The sequence below is a fragment of the Bombina bombina genome, chromosome 10 (assembly GCF_027579735.1).
Source record: "Bombina bombina isolate aBomBom1 chromosome 10, aBomBom1.pri, whole genome shotgun sequence".
Lineage (NCBI taxonomy): Eukaryota > Metazoa > Chordata > Amphibia > Anura > Bombinatoridae > Bombina > Bombina bombina.
In genome coordinates, this window is record NC_069508.1 from 4,570,595 (window position 1) to 4,587,306 (window position 16,712).

A 16,712-nucleotide genomic window follows, 5' to 3' on the forward strand; every position below is an offset into this window, starting at 1 on the left:
TTTAATAACTGCCTATCTATAATAAGTACAAATTTACCTGTAAAATAAAACCTAACCTAAGTTACAATTACACCTAACACTACACTATTATTAAATTAATTACCTAAACTAACTACAATTAAATACAATTAAATTAAATAAACTAAATTACGAAAAAAACAAACACTAAATTACAGAAAATAATAAAATAATTATAATTTTTTTTAAACTAATTACACCTAATCTAATCCCCCTAATAAAATAAAAAAGCCTCCCAAAATAATAAAAATCCCTATCCTATACTAAATTACAAATAGCCCTTAAAAGGGCTTTTTGCGGGGCAATGACCCAAAGTAATCAGCTCTTTTACCTGTAAAGAAAAATACAATACCCCCCCAACATTAAAACCCACCACCCACACACCCAACCCTACTCTAAAACCCACCCAATACCCGCTTAATAAAACCTAACACTACCCCCTTGAAGATCACCCTACCTTGAGACGTCTTCACCCAACCGGGCACAAGTGGTCCTTCAGACGGTCCGAAGTCTTCATCCTATCCGTGCAGAAGAGGACCTCCAGATGGGCAGAAGTCTTCATCCAGACGGCATCTTCTATCTTTATCCATCCAGAGCAGAGCGGGTCCATCTTGAAGTACCCCTAATCTGCTGCCCCTAACACCGCCGACCCCTATATTATATTTATTAACCCCTAATCTGCCCCCCACAACGTCGCCTCCACCTGCCTACACTTATTAACCCCTAATCTGCCGAGCGGACCGCACCGCTATTATAATAAAGTTATTAACCCCTAATCCGCCTCACTAACCCTATAATAAATAGTATTAACCCCTAATCTGCCCTCCCTAACATCGCCGACACCTAACTTCAAACATTAACCCCTAATCTGCCGACTGGAGCTCACCGCTATTCTAATAAATTTATTAACCCCTAAAGCTAAGTCTAACCCTAACACTAACACCCCCCTAAGTTAAATATAATTTAAATCTAACGAAATAAATTAACTCTTATTAAATAAATTATTCCTATTTAAAGCTAAATACTTACCTGTAAAATAAATCCTAATATAGCTACAATATAAATTATATTTATATTATTGCTATTTTAGGATTTATATTTATTTTACAGGTAACTTTGTATTTATTTTAACCAGGTACAATAGCTAAAATAGTTAAAATAATTACAAAATTACCTGTAAAATAAATCCTAACCTAAGTTACAATTAAACCTAACACTACACTATCAATAAATTAATTAAATAAAATACCTACAATTACCTACAATTAAACCTAACACTACACTATCAATAAATTAATTAAATACAATATCTACAAATAAATACAATGAAATAAACTAACTAAAGTACAAAAAATAAAAAAGAACTAAGTTACAAAAAATAAAAAAATATTTACAAACATCAGAAAAATATTACAACAATTTTAAACTAATTACACCTACTCTAAGGCCCCTAATAAAATAACAAAGCCCCCCAAAATAAAAAAATGCCCTACCCTATTCTAAATTAAAAAAGTTCAAAGCTCTTTTACCTTACCAGCCCTGAACAGGGCCCTTTGCGGGGCATGCCCCAAAGAATTCAGCTCTTTTGCCTGTAAAAAAAAACACATACAATACCCCCCCCCCCAACATTACAACCCACCACCCACATACCCCTAATCTAACCCAAACCCCCCTTAAATAAACCTAACACTAAGCCCCTGAAGATCTTCCTACCTTATCTTCACCATACCAGGTTCACCGATCGATCCAGAAGAGCTCCTCCGATGTCTTGATCAAAGCCCAAGCGGGGGGCTGAAGATGTCCATGATCCGGCTGAAGTCATCATCCAAGCGGGAGCTGAAGAGGTCCATGATCCGGCTGAAGTCTTCATCCAAGCGGGAGCTGAAGAGGTCCATGATCCGGCTGAAGTCTTCTATCAACGGCATCTTCAATCTTCTTTCTTCCGGATCCATCTTGCAGACCTCCGACGCAGAACATCCTGCTGGCCCGACGGACTACCGACGAATGAAGGCTCCTTTAAGGGACGTCATCCAAGATGGCGTCCCTCGAATTCCGATTGGCTGATAGGATTCTATCAGCCAATCGGAATTAAGGTAGGAAAATTCTGATTGGCTGATGGAATCAGCCAATCAGAATCAAGTTCAATCCGATTGGCCGATCCGATCAGCCAATCAGATTGAGCTCGCATTCTATTGGCTGATCGGAACAGAATTTTCCTACCTTAATTCCGATTGGCTGATAGAATCCTATCAGCCAATCGGAATTCGAGGGACGCCATCTTGGATGACGTCCCTTAAAGGAGCCTTCATTCGTCGGTAGTCCGTCGGGCCAGCAGGATGTTCCGCGTCGGAGGTCTGCAAGACGGATCCGGAAGAAAGAAGATTGAAGATGCCGTTGATAGAAGATTTCAGCCAGATCATGGACCTCTTCAGCTCCCGCTTGGATGATGACTTCAGCCGGATCATGGACCTCTTCAGCTCCCGCTTGGATGATGACTTCAGCCAGATCATGGACATCTTCAGCCCCCCACTTGGGCTTGGATCAGGACATCGGAGGAGCTCTTCTGGATCGATCAGTGAACCTGGTATGGTGAAGATAAGGTAGGAAGATCTTCAGGGGCTTAGTGTTAGGTTTATTTAAGGGGGGTTTGGGTTAGATTAGGGGTATGTGGGTGGTGGGTTGTAATGTTGGGGGGGTATTGTATGTGTTTTTTTTACAGGCAAAAGAGCTGAATTCTTTGGGGCATGCCCCGCAAAGGGCCCTGTTCAGGGCTGGTAAGGTAAAAGAGCTTTGAACTTTAGTAATTTAGAATAGGGTAGGGCATTTTTTTATTTTGGGGGTCTTTGTTATTTTATTAGGGGGCTTAGAGTAGGTTTAATTAGTTTAAAATTGTTGTAATATTTTTCTGATGTTTGTAAATATTTTTTTATTTTTTGTAACTTAGTTCTTTTTTATTTTTTGTACTTTAGTTAGTTTATTTCATTGTATTTATTTGTAGATATTGTATTTAATTAATTTATTGATAGTGTAGTGTTAGGTTTAATTGTAGGTAATTGTAGGTATTTTATTTAATTAATTTATTGATAGTGTAGTGTTAGGTTTAATTGTAACTTAGGTTAGGATTTATTTTACAGGTAATTTTGTAATTATTTTAACTATTTTAGCTATTGTACCTGGTTAAAATAAATACAAAGTTACCTGTAAAATAAATATAAATCCTAAAATAGCTATAATATAAATATAATTTATATTGTAGCTATATTAGGATTTATTTTACAGGTAAGTATTTAGCTTTAAATAGGAATAATTTATTTAATAAGAGTTAATTTATTTCGTTAGATTTAAATTATATTTAACTCAGGAGGGTGTTAGTGTTAGGGTTAGACTTAGCTTTAGGGGTTAATACATTTATTAGAATAGCGGTGAGCTCCAGTCGGCAGATTAGGGGTTAATGTTTGAAGTTAGGTGTCGGCGATGTTAGGGAGGGCAGATTAAGGTATAATACTATTTATTATAGGGTTAGTGAGGCGGATTAGGGGTTAATTACTTTATTATAATAGCGGTGCGGTCTGCTCGGCAGATTAGGGGTTAATAAGTGTAGGCAGGTGGAGGCGACGTTGTGGGGGGCAGATTTGGGGTTAATAAATATAATATAGGGGTCGGCGGTGTTAGGGGCAGCAGATTAGGGGTACATAAGGATAACGTAAGTAGCGGCGCTTTGCGGTCGGCAGATTAGGGGTTAATTATTGTAGGTAGCTGGCGGCGACGTTGTGGGGGGCAGGTTAGGGGTTAATAAATATAATACAGGGGTCGGCGGTGTTAGGGGCAGCAGATTAGGGGTACATAAGGATAACGTAGGTGGCGGTCGGCAGATTAGGGGTTAAAAAAATGTAATCGAGTGGCGGCGATGTGGGGGGACCTCAGTTTAGGGGTACATAGGTAGTTTATGGGTGTTAGTGTACTTTAGAGCACAGTAGTTAAGAGCTTTATAAACCGGCGTTAGCCCAGAAAGCTCTTAACTACTGACTTTTTTCTGCGGCTGGAGTTTTGTCGTTAGATTTCTAACGCTCACTTCAGCCACGACTCTTAATACCGGCGTTAGAAAGATCCCATTGAAAAGATAGGATACGCAATTGACGTAAGGGGATCTGCGGTATGGAAAAGTCGCGGCTGAAAAGTGAGCGTTAGACCCTTTAATGACTGGCTCCAAATACCGGCGGTAGCCTAAAACCAGCGTTAGGAGCCTCTAACGCTGGTTTTCACGGCTACCGCCAAACTCTAAATCTAGGCCTTAGTTAATTATAGTGTAGTGTTAGGTGTAATTGTAACTTAGGTTAGGTTTTATTTTACAGGTAAATTTGTACTTATTTTAGCTAGGTAGCTATTAAATAGTTAATAACTATTTAATAACTATTCTACCTAGTTAAAATAAATACAAAGTTGCCTGTAAAATAAAAATAAATCCTAACATAGATACAATGTAACTATTAGTTATATTGTAGCTAGCTTAGGGTTTATTTTATAGGTACATATTTAGTTTTAAATAGGAATAATTTATTTAATTGTAGTTATTTTATTTAGATTTATTTAAATTATATTTAAGTTAGGGGGGTTAGACTTAGGTTTAGGGGTTAATAACCATTATAGTGGCGGCGACGTTGTGGGCGGCAGATTAGGGGTTAATAAGTGTAGTTAGGTTGCAGCGACGTTGGGGGTTGCAGATTAGGGGTTAATAAATATAATGTAGGGTTCGGCGATGTTACGGGCAGCAGATTAGGGGTTCATAGGTATAATGTAGGTGGCGGCGGTGTCCAGAGCAGCAGATTAGGGGTTAATAAATATAATGCAGGTGTCGGCGATGTCGGGAAGGCAGATTAGGGGTTAATACGTGTAAGATTAGGGGTGTTTAGACTCGGGGTTCATGTTAGGGTGTTAGGTGTAGACATAAAAAGTGTTTCCCCATAGGAATCAATAGGGCTGCGTTAGGAGCTGAACGCTGCTTTTTTGCAGGTGTTAGGTTTTTTTTCCAGCCGATTCTGCCCCATTGATTCCTTTTGCCGGCTCACCGCTACCGTAAGCAACGCTGGTATTGAAGTGAGATGTGGAGCTAAATTTTGCTCAATGCTCACTTTTCTGTGGCTAACGCCGGGTTTGTAAAAACCTGTAATACCAGAGTTGTCTTAAGTGAGCGGTGAGAAAAAAAGGAGCGTTAGCACCGCACAGCCTTACCGACAAAAATTCGTAATCTAGCCGAGCGAGTGGTAGTATATGATAAGGGTAATGTAACACAAATAATTAGAAACGAATCCTCATTTTTATATACTAGTTACAATTCCCTACATTAGTCAGCAGGTCACTCTTGGACACAAGTGGTCTAATGATTAATGGCGAGGGAAATTAGAATTGGTAATGGTCACTCTTGGACACAAGTGGTCTAATGATTAATGGCGAGGGAAATTAGAATTGGTAATGGCCACTCTTGGACACAAGTGGTCTAATGATTAATGGCGAGGGAAATTAGAATTGGTAATGGCCACTCTTGGACACAAGTGGTCTAATGATTAATGGCGAGGGAAATTAGAATTGGTAATGGTCACTCTTGGACACAAGTGGTCTAATGATTAATGGCGAGGGAAATTAGAATTGGTAATGGTCACTCTTGGACATAAGTGGTCTAATGATTAATGGCGAGGGAAATTAGAATTGGTAATGGCCACTCTTGGACACAAGTGGTCTAATGATGAATGGCGAGGGAAATTAGAATTGGTAATGGTCACTCTTGGACACAAGTGTTCTAATGATTAATGGCGAGGGAAATTAGAATTGGTAATGGTCACTCTTGGACACAAGTGGTCTAATGATGAATGGCGAGGGAAATTAGAATTGGTAATGGCCACTCTTGGACACAAGTGGTCTAATGATGAATGGCGAGGGAAATTAGAATTGGTAATGGTCACTCTTGGACACAAGTGGTCTAATGATGAATGGCGAGGGAAATTAGAATTGGTAATGGTCACTCTTGGACACAAGTGGTCTAATGATTAATGGCAAGGGAAATTAGAATTGGTAATGGTCACTCTTGGACACAAGTGGTCTAATGATGAATGGCAAGGGAAATTAGAATTGGTAATGGCCACTCTTGGACCTTGATACTAGTGTGAGAAAATTAGCGACTGATATTACGAGTATACAGATTGGCGTATATAGAGAAAGTCTTATGTAAAATAATAATGTAATAATTGTAAGATGTGGGACGAGGACCTTGACATACTTTGGAGTATAAACGCACTAATATATGGCAAGTGGATAGAATGTTAATGACTGAGTTGGCTCAAGACCATGTGAAGGGGAGTTCTTTATCAGCTAATTCTCTTTGTATTGCCATAGCTGGTCCCAAATGGTCTTAAAGGTAGTATCGATTGGTCACGTTTCTTAACATCATAGCCCCTTCATAATATAACTAGCTGTCTTAAAGGAACATTAAAGGTCCTGCCACACATGAAATTGTTTAATTGTCAGGGTTTCTACTTAGTCTGCATATTTCTCCTTTAATTCATCTACTAGTCTCAATTGGTCTTGCCCACTTCACCTTTATAGGTAACCACCTCACTATGGTTTGTGCTTAGTGTTTTGTTAGCTCTGTATACTAGCAGCTGCTTCTTCTAGAGCCATTGCCGTGGATTACAATTTGATAAATTTTCATTCTTTCCTCAAAATTTTCAGTCTATTCTAGATCTGGAACTACCTAGGTGTTTCCCAAGTTATTCTGCCAACGAGCAACGTTACTGGATCTTCGCTTACCCTTTGCCTATGGTTGTCAAACCGCCACTTCAGCTGATCACACTACCGGAGAGAAAGAGAACTATTCAACCAACTTCATTATCAGTTATTCAGGTACCCTCTTAACCGAATTTACCTTTGTTGATATATGAACAGTGTCTTGCAGGGAATACTCTCGGCATATAATAAAGCCGATTTACAACAGCCGGTGATGTCACCCTCTAACCCGGAATAACGGAAGCTACCACCAGTACAGGAAAACTCCTCCTCCTCTCGTCTTCACTCGCAGCAGCTCTCTCCATTAGGACACAGTAAGTTCAATCTCTGTTCTCTTATGCAGATTCCTGCTTATTGGATAGCAAGTGTGCATATCCGTGCATATTTATCTAAGTCAGAATGTTAGTATTTCCTTCAGGCAATTCTCCTGTGCTAGGTTACCAAACAGCAGAATCAATCAGCCTGTGTAAACGTTTTGATAATCACGAGACATTTATTGTGGACTTATTCATAACGATAACCTTGTCCTCAGGTTAAAACATTCATCGCCTGTCTGTAAAGACATATGATACCTGGCGATTCTGATAAAACTCATTTTACTCTTATTATTTGATACACTTCCATCTACCATAGTGTTGTCAAGACAGAAAAGTGATACATTCAAACCTAACTTACTTATCTGCAGCTGTGTTCCACAAATTCTTGCACATTGATAAATATGTCACAATGTCTCAATATCTGAATGGAATCATAAATGAAAAGGTTTATCTCCCATTAGGTGAGTTCAATGGCAAAAATGTTGTATCTTACAGGCCCATTTATCAAAGGGCTTGCGGACCTGATCCGACACTGCGGATCAGGTCCGCAAGACCTCGCTAAATGCGGAGAGCAATACGCTCTCCGCATTTAACATTGCACCAGCAGCTCACAAGAGCTGCTGGTGCAACGCCGCCCCCTGCTGACTCACGGCCAATCGGCCGCCAGCAGGGAGCTGTCAATCAACCCGATCGTATTCGATCGGGTTGATGTCCGGCGATTCCTGTCCGCCTGTTCAGAGCAGGCGGACAGGGTTATGGAGCAGCGGTCTTTAGACCGCTGCTTCATAAGTTGTGTTTCTGGCGAGTCTGAAGACTCGCCAGAAACACGGCCCTTCAAGCTCCGTACGGAGCTTGATAAATGGGCCTGATAGTGTACAACTTCAACATAATCTGTCTTAACTCAGCTAAAGTTACATAACGTACAAATATTCTCTGCATGAAAAGTTAAACAACGTGAGTGGTATGAATGAAAAATACTTAAAGTTCTGTTCATGTGTATACTGGGACTACAGCATTTTAATAGCGGTGAGTTAGTGGTATTAAAACTTAGCCGATTCCCAACTTAGGCTGGTATAGCATTGCCAATTTGCCGCTTCTTCTGCGGGTTAAGGTAAGTAGAAGGGTACCAGGTCTAGCTCTATCTGCACCAAGACCTGTGTGACGCTGGCAAATATCTAGTAAGCACTCCTTCTTCCATCTTAGTATCTCTTTGAATAAATACTGTACCCAGAGCAACCAGGAGCCCACCCTTAGGTTAGTCTCTAGTATGGAACAGCGAAGATCCGTTGCCACTTAGAAATATTGTCTTTTGCTTCCCAGCCAAGGCTTAACTGAGTCCCAGAGTTCCGTCAGAGTTCCGCAGGACCCATCCAACATGAAACAACCATCAGATGGGGTACGAATATGGTTGTGAAAATAGCAGGAATTAATTTTATTTTGTGTCCCAGGAATGCAATTCAGAAGGTTCAGTGGGAGAATGTCCTTCATGGGCGCACTCGCTGCATTCTCACTGGCTGGTGTTCAGTTGTAATCATTATTCAGCCTGATGTAATCCGGGACCAACTCCTTAGTTATCTTGGTAGTGTGGGATTGCAGAGCTCCCGGTTGGTCTGTAAGAGCTGCAATAGCCTTTTCTTCTTCTTGAGTAGTGTAGTCGATTGAGCATGCTGACTTAGTTATCCTAGACTTGCTGCTAAGCTTCGACCGCCAGATGACTGAAAGCTTCAATCAGCTCTTGTCTCTAACCGAGTCAGGATCTTCCACTTAGTTAGTCATGTAGAGTATAGGATTGTCATGGTTCAGCCTGGAATTGAACCTGGGACCTGTCTCTATTTCTGCTGAGATTTTCCTACCAGATCCAGCTACATTCTTATCTTTGTGCTTTCCAGAGGAAATGTCTAACTATTCAACCATTGAAGATTATACTGATTCTGACACTGAAGGGACAGTGCTTCAAACTGCTGTGCGGTCAAAAGGTCCTTTGCCACCTCTACCTCAGACCCACCTCTCCAGAACCTACAAGCCTAGAACTGCACAGAAACCAAAGATCAGTCTTGATGGGGCCATCTATACTAATTCCAGTACCCAGAATCCTCTTCTGAAGAGCCCTTCAAAAAAGAAAATACCCCCTAATTGTACATATGCCTCTGATGGCACTCTGGTACGTATTAAAGATCTGATGCTATACGAGAATGCTGGGTCCACCCAGAGGTCATCCTTGAGGAGGGGGTACTGTCATGGTTCAGCCTGGAATTGAACCTGGGACCTGTCTCTATTTTTGCTGTTGTTCTTTCCCAGCCTGTTGTTTTACCACTATGCCACCAGATGGCTTGATCAAAGGAAAAGAATATTGTGTTTTTCTGTTTGCTGCAACTTTGGCTCTCTGGCTCCACCTGCTTGCCAGCTGAAACAAATCATTTAATCAGCAGCCTGCTTTATCTGGGAGGTTTGTTTGCAATTATGTGCCTTCACATTAAGAGTGATACCCTGAAAGCTCCTGTATCCTGTGTGAAATACAGATTTGTTGGATTTCCTGGTTCCTGATTTCTGCTTCAGTTACTGACTACTCTTCTGGATTATCCCTTGGCACTGTGTTTCATTTTTGGACTGATTTCCTGGCAATTGATCTTGCCTAAAACTCTCTTTCCTAAGGACTGACTCAGGTACTTTTGCTTGCTTGTTTCCTGATACTACAAAGTTCCAATTGCAGGCTATGCAAATATCCTGTTTGTTTCTACAAAGTTCCAAATTGCAGTCTATGCAAATATCCTGTTTGTTTCTACAAAGTTCCAATTTGCAGTTTATGCAAGTTTCCTGTTTGTTTCTACAAAGTACCAGTTTGTAGAAACAAACAGGAAACTTGCATAAACTGCAAACTGGTACTTTGTAGAAACAAACAGGAAACTTGCATAAACTGCAAAGTACCAGTTTGCAGTTTATGCAAGTTTCCTTAAAGTACCAGTTTGCAGTTTATGCAAGTTTCCAGTTTGTTACAACTGTGTCCTGTCTACAGCATATGCAAGTATCCTGCTTGTTATTACAAGGCCTGCATTCCTGCGTGTTATTACACAGTTCCAGTCTTCAGCATATGCAAGTATCCTGTCTGTTATACAAGCGCTGCTTTCCTGCCTGATACTACACAGTTCCAGTCTACAGCATATGCAACTATCCTGCTTGTTATTACAAAGCCCTGCTTTCCTGAGTGTTATTACACAGTTCCAGTCTACAGCATATGCAAATATCCTGTTTGTTATTACAAAGCTCTGCATTCCTGCCTGTTATTACAAAGAACTGTATTCCTGCCTTATACTACAACCTATAGACTTTGTCTTATCTAACTGCATATCTCTACATTGCTTTATCCTATAAATAAAACCATCTCCTTTATTTCCTAAAACCTTGTACCTGTTTAATTATGCCTAAAAGGAAAGACACACGCAGACAAAACCCAAACATTAACCCCAAAACCTGACACCTCTGCACAACAGCTCCTTACTCCTGAACCTGCTCCCTTGCAGAGTATGACAAGGATAGTAGAGAGAGTTCTGCTTTTACCTGGAAGTCCGGGGGGGGGGGGGGGTGTGTGTATGGATCAATGATTTAGGCCACCACCTAAGATCATACGACCCGGTCAAGGTCCATAGAGGAGGAATGTGAGAAAAATTATATAGCCTTGAGCTAGACACTTTTAAGGATCAAAATCTATTGCTTGTGTGTCTTATTGTTAAAGTAGTGTTGTGATAATTGGCGCAGTTTCAGGTTTCCTCTTGGAGCATCTGGTTTTTCCAGCCTGTCATGGCCGCTGCTTGGACACGCTCCCGCACATAGCTTTTAAACTAGAATTAATGATCAATTTTAACGTGTGAATTTATTTTTCATTTTACCTTTATATAACAGCTTGACCTGTATACTACAAACTACAGCTGATATTTGTTACCAGCATCACGTGATGAGAATGTCACTTGGTTCTCATATCTACATATTAGTATTTTACACCCATTACAATCACAAACACAACCATGAAGGAGTTGTCTCCATATTGTGTTTCTGAAGGGCGTCTCTGTATCTACCCTACTAAGCTATAGCCAGAGGTGGCTTTTGTGTCCCCCTGCGGGCGCGGCTCATGTGTTTGTCTTTCCACCTGATAACCTGTTACATGATACAAGCCAGAAATAGTTCTGTGTCTATAGAACAGTTATTAGGTAAATACCAGCAGCCCTCATCCGCTCCTCTAATAAGCAACAGAAACCATCTCCTCAAAATAGATTTTTATTAAAAAATACCAAAAACAACTTAACATCAGTTTCAGTCTAAGCAACCTTAATACAAGTAAATAGCTACAGGTACCGTATTTCTCAGGGGACACGTCAGTAGCATGTCATGTGATCCTCTGAGAAGGAGGTAAGGAGTGAGGTACTGGCCATAGGCTGGTGGTGAGTACTTGCATCCCTTATATACAAGTACATAGCTACAGGTATCGTATGACTCTGGATATGTCAATAGCACGTCATGCGATTGGTGAGGTACTGGCCATAGGCTGGTGGGGAGTACTCACATCCCTTATATACAAGTACATAGCTACTGGTACCGTATTGCTCAGGGGACATGTCAGTAGCAAGTCATGTGGTCCTCTGATAAGGACTGAGGTACTGACCCTAGGCTGGTGGCGAGTACTTGCATCCCTTATAGTCAGGACAATTGTCTGGGAAAATTCACCATTTTGATATTGCATATTAATCACATATGTCTGTACTATATAATATAGGGGTAAAATTGACCATGTGTATTTACTTATAGATTCAGGTACACATATATATTATTTATCAGTATTAATATGTAGCTATTAGCTAGTGCTGCTTGTCAGTATATAATTACTTATAGATTCAGGTACACATACACATATATATATTATTTATCAGTATTAATATGTAGCTATTAGCTAGTGCTGCTTGTCAGTATATAATTACTTATAGATTCAGGTACACATACACATACATATTATTTATCAGTATTAATATGTAGCTATTAGCTAGTGTTGCTTGTCAGTATATAATTACTTATAGATTCAGGTACACATATATATATATTATTTATCAGTATTAATATGTAGCTATTAGCTAGTGCTGCTTGTCAGTATATAATTACTTATAGATTCAGGTACACATACACATATATATATTATTTATCAGTATTAATATGTAGCTATTAGCTAGTGCTGCTTGTCAGTATATAATTACTTATAGATTCAGGTACACATACACATATATATATTATTTATCAGTATTAATATGTAGCTATTAGCTAGTGTTGCTTGTCAGTATATAATTACTTATAGATTCAGGTACACATATATATTATTTATCAGTATTAATATGTAGCTATTAGCTAGTGCTGCCTGTCAGTATATAATTACTTATAGATTCAGGTACATATATATATTATTTATCAGTATTAATATGTAGCTATTAGCTAGTGTTGCTTGTCAGTATATAATTACTTATAGATTCAGGTACATATATATATTATTTATCAGTATTAATATGTAGCTATTAGCTAGTGTTGCTTGTCAGTATATAATTACTTATATATTCAGGTACACATACATATTATTTTTCAGTATTAATATGTAGCTATTAGCTAGTGCTGCTTGTCAGTATATAATTACTTATAGATTCAGGTACACATACACATATATATTATTTATCAGTATTAATATGTAGCTATTAGCTAGTGTTGCTTGTCAGTATATAATTACTTATATATTCAGGTACACATACACATACATATTATTTATCAGTATTAATATGTAGCTATTAGCTAGTGCTGCTTGTCAGTATATAATTACTTATAGATTCAGGTACACATATATATATATATTATTTATCAGTATTAATATGTAGCTATTAGCTAGTGTTGCTTGTCAGTATATAATTACTTATAGATTCAGGTACACATACACATATATATATTATTTATCAGTATTAATATGTAGCTATTAGCTAGTGCTGCTTGTCAGTATATAATTACTTATAGATTCAGGTACACATACACATATATATATTATTTATCAGTATTAATATGTAGCTATTAGCTAGTGCTGCTTGTCAGTATATAATTACTTATAGATTCAGGTACACATACACATATATATATTATTTATCAGTATTAATATGTAGCTATTAGCTAGTGCTGCTTGTCAGTATATAATTACTTATAGATTCAGGTACACATATATATATATTATTTATCAGTATTAATATGTAGCTATTAGCTAGTGTTGCTTGTCAGTATATAATTACTTATATATTCAGGTACACATATATATATATTATTTATCAGTATTAATATGTAGCTATTAGCTAGTGTTGCTTGTCAGTATATAATTACTTATAGATTCAGGTACATATATATATTATTTATCAGTATTAATATGTAGCTATTAGCTAGTGTTGCTTGTCAGTATATAATTACTTATAGATTCAGGTACATATATATATTATTTATCAGTATTAATATGTAGCTATTAGCTAGTGTTGCTTGTCAGTATATAATTACTTATATATTCAGGTACACATACATATTATTTTTCAGTATTAATATGTAGCTATTAGCTAGTGCTGCTTGTCAGTATATAATTACTTATAGATTCAGGTACACATACACATATATATTATTTATCAGTATTAATATGTAGCTATTAGCTAGTGTTGCTTGTCAGTATATAATTACTTATATATTCAGGTACACATACACATACATATTATTTATCAGTATTAATATGTAGCTATTAGCTAGTGCTGCTTGTCAGTATATAATTACTTATAGATTCAGGTACACATATATATATATTATTTATCAGTATTAATATGTAGCTATTAGCTAGTGTTGCTTGTCAGTATATAATTACTTATAGATTCAGGTACACATACACATATATATATTATTTATCAGTATTAATATGTAGCTATTAGCTAGTGCTGCTTGTCAGTATATAATTACTTATAGATTCAGGTACACATACACATATATATATTATTTATCAGTATTAATATGTAGCTATTAGCTAGTGCTGCTTGTCAGTATATAATTACTTATAGATTCAGGTACACATACACATATATATATTATTTATCAGTATTAATATGTAGCTATTAGCTAGTGCTGCTTGTCAGTATATAATTACTTATAGATTCAGGTACACATATATATATATTATTTATCAGTATTAATATGTAGCTATTAGCTAGTGTTGCTTGTCAGTATATAATTACTTATATATTCAGGTACACATATATATATATTATTTATCAGTATTAATATGTAGCTATTAGCTAGTGTTGCTTGTCAGTATATAATTACTTATAGATTCAGGTACACATACACATATATATATTATTTATCAGTATTAATATGTAGCTATTAGCTAGTGCTGCTTGTCAGTATATAATTACTTATAGATTCAGGTACACATACACATATATATATATATTATTTATCAGTATTAATATGTAGCTATTAGCTAGTGCTGCTTGTCAGTATATAATTACTTATAGATTCAGGTACACATACACATACATATTATTTATCAGTATTAATATGTAGCTATTAGCTAGTGCTGCTTGTCAGTATATAATTACTTATAGATTCAGGTACACATACACATATATATATTATTTATCAGTATTAATATGTAGCTATTAGCTAGTGCTGCTTGTCAGTATATAATTACTTATAGATTCAGGTACACATATATATATATTATTTATCAGTATTAATATGTAGCTATTAGCTAGTGCTGCTTGTCAGTATATAATTACTTATATATTCAGGTACACATACACATATATATTATTTATCAGTATTAATATGTAGCTATTAGCTAGTGCTGCTTGTCAGTATATAATTACTTATATATTCAGGTACACATATATATTATTTATCAGTATTAATATGTAGCTATTAGCTAGTGTTGCTTGTCAGTATATAATTACTTATATATTCAGGTACACATATATATATATATATTATTTATCAGTATTAATATGTAGCTATTAGCTAGTGTTGCTTGTCAGTATATAATTACTTATAGATTCAGGTACACATACACATATATATATTATTTATCAGTATTAATATGTAGCTATTAGCTAGTGTTGCTTGTCAGTATATAATTACTTATATATTCAGGTACACATATATATATATATTATTTATCAGTATTAATATGTAGCTATTAGCTAGTGTTGCTTGTCAGTATATAATTACTTATAGATTCAGGTACACATACACATATATATATATTATTTATCAGTATTAATATGTAGCTATTAGCTAGTGCTGCTTGTCAGTATATAATTACTTATAGATTCAGGTACACATATATATATTATTTATCAGTATTAATATGTAGCTATTAGCTAGTGCTGCTTGTCAGTATATAATTACTTATAGATTCAGGTACACATATATATTATTTATCAGTATTAATATGTAGCTATTAGCTAGTGTTGCTTGTCAGTATATAATTACTTATATATTCAGGTACACATACACATATATATATATTATTTATCAGTATTAATATGTAGCTATTAGCTAGTGCTGCTTGTCAGTATATAATTACTTATATATTCAGGTACACATATATATATTATTTATCAGTATTAATATGTAGCTATTAGCTAGTGCTGCTTGTCAGTATATAATTACTTATATATTCAGGTACACATATATATATTATTTATCAGTATTAATATGTAGCTATTAGCTAGTGCTGCTTGTCAGTATATAATTACTTATATATTCAGGTACACATATATATTATTTATCAGTATTAATATGTAGCTATTAGCTAGTGATGCTGGTCAGTATATAATTACTTATAGATTCAGGTACACATACACATATATATATTATTTATCAGTATTAATATGTAGCTATTAGCTAGTGCTGCTTGTCAGTATATAATTACTTATAGATTCAGGTTACACATACACATATATATATTATTTATCAGTATTAATATGTAGCTATTAGCTAGTGCTGCTTGTCAGTATATAATTACTTATAGATTCAGGTACACATACACATATATATATTATTTATCAGTATTAATATGTAGCTATTAGCTAGTGCTGCTTGTCAGTATATAATTACTTATAGATTCAGGTACACATATATATATATTATTTATCAGTATTAATATGTAGCTATTAGCTAGTGCTGCTTGTCAGTATATAATTACTTATAGATTCAGGTACACATACACATATATATATTATTTATCAGTATTAATATGTAGCTATTAGCTAGTGCTGCTTGTCAGTATATAATTACTTATAGATTCAGGTACACATACACATATATATATTATTTATCAGTATTAATATGTAGCTATTAGCTAGTGCTTGCTTGTCAGTATATAATTACTTATATATTCAGGTACACATATATATATTATTTATCAGTATTAATATGTAGCTATTAGCTAGTGTTGCTTGTCAGTATATAATTACTTATAGATTCAGGTACACATACACATATATATATTATTTATCAGTATTAATATGTAGCTATTAGCTAGTGTTGCTTGTCAGTATA

At 36.1% G+C, this 16,712-nt stretch overlaps 1 protein-coding gene across 1 annotated transcript in view; it reads left to right on the forward strand.

The window, feature by feature from the left end:
* LOC128641156 (uncharacterized) overlaps positions 1 to 7,038 on the forward strand; it is a 50,123-nt gene extending 43,085 nt beyond the window's left edge. Inside the window, exon 2 of the mRNA XM_053693723.1 lies at positions 6,742 to 7,038. Coding sequence (XP_053549698.1) covers positions 6,742 to 6,767 — 26 coding nt within the window. The 3' untranslated portion in view covers positions 6,768 to 7,038. The remainder of the gene's footprint in view (positions 1 to 6,741) is intronic.
* The last annotated feature ends 9,674 nt before the right edge of the window (positions 7,039 to 16,712 follow it).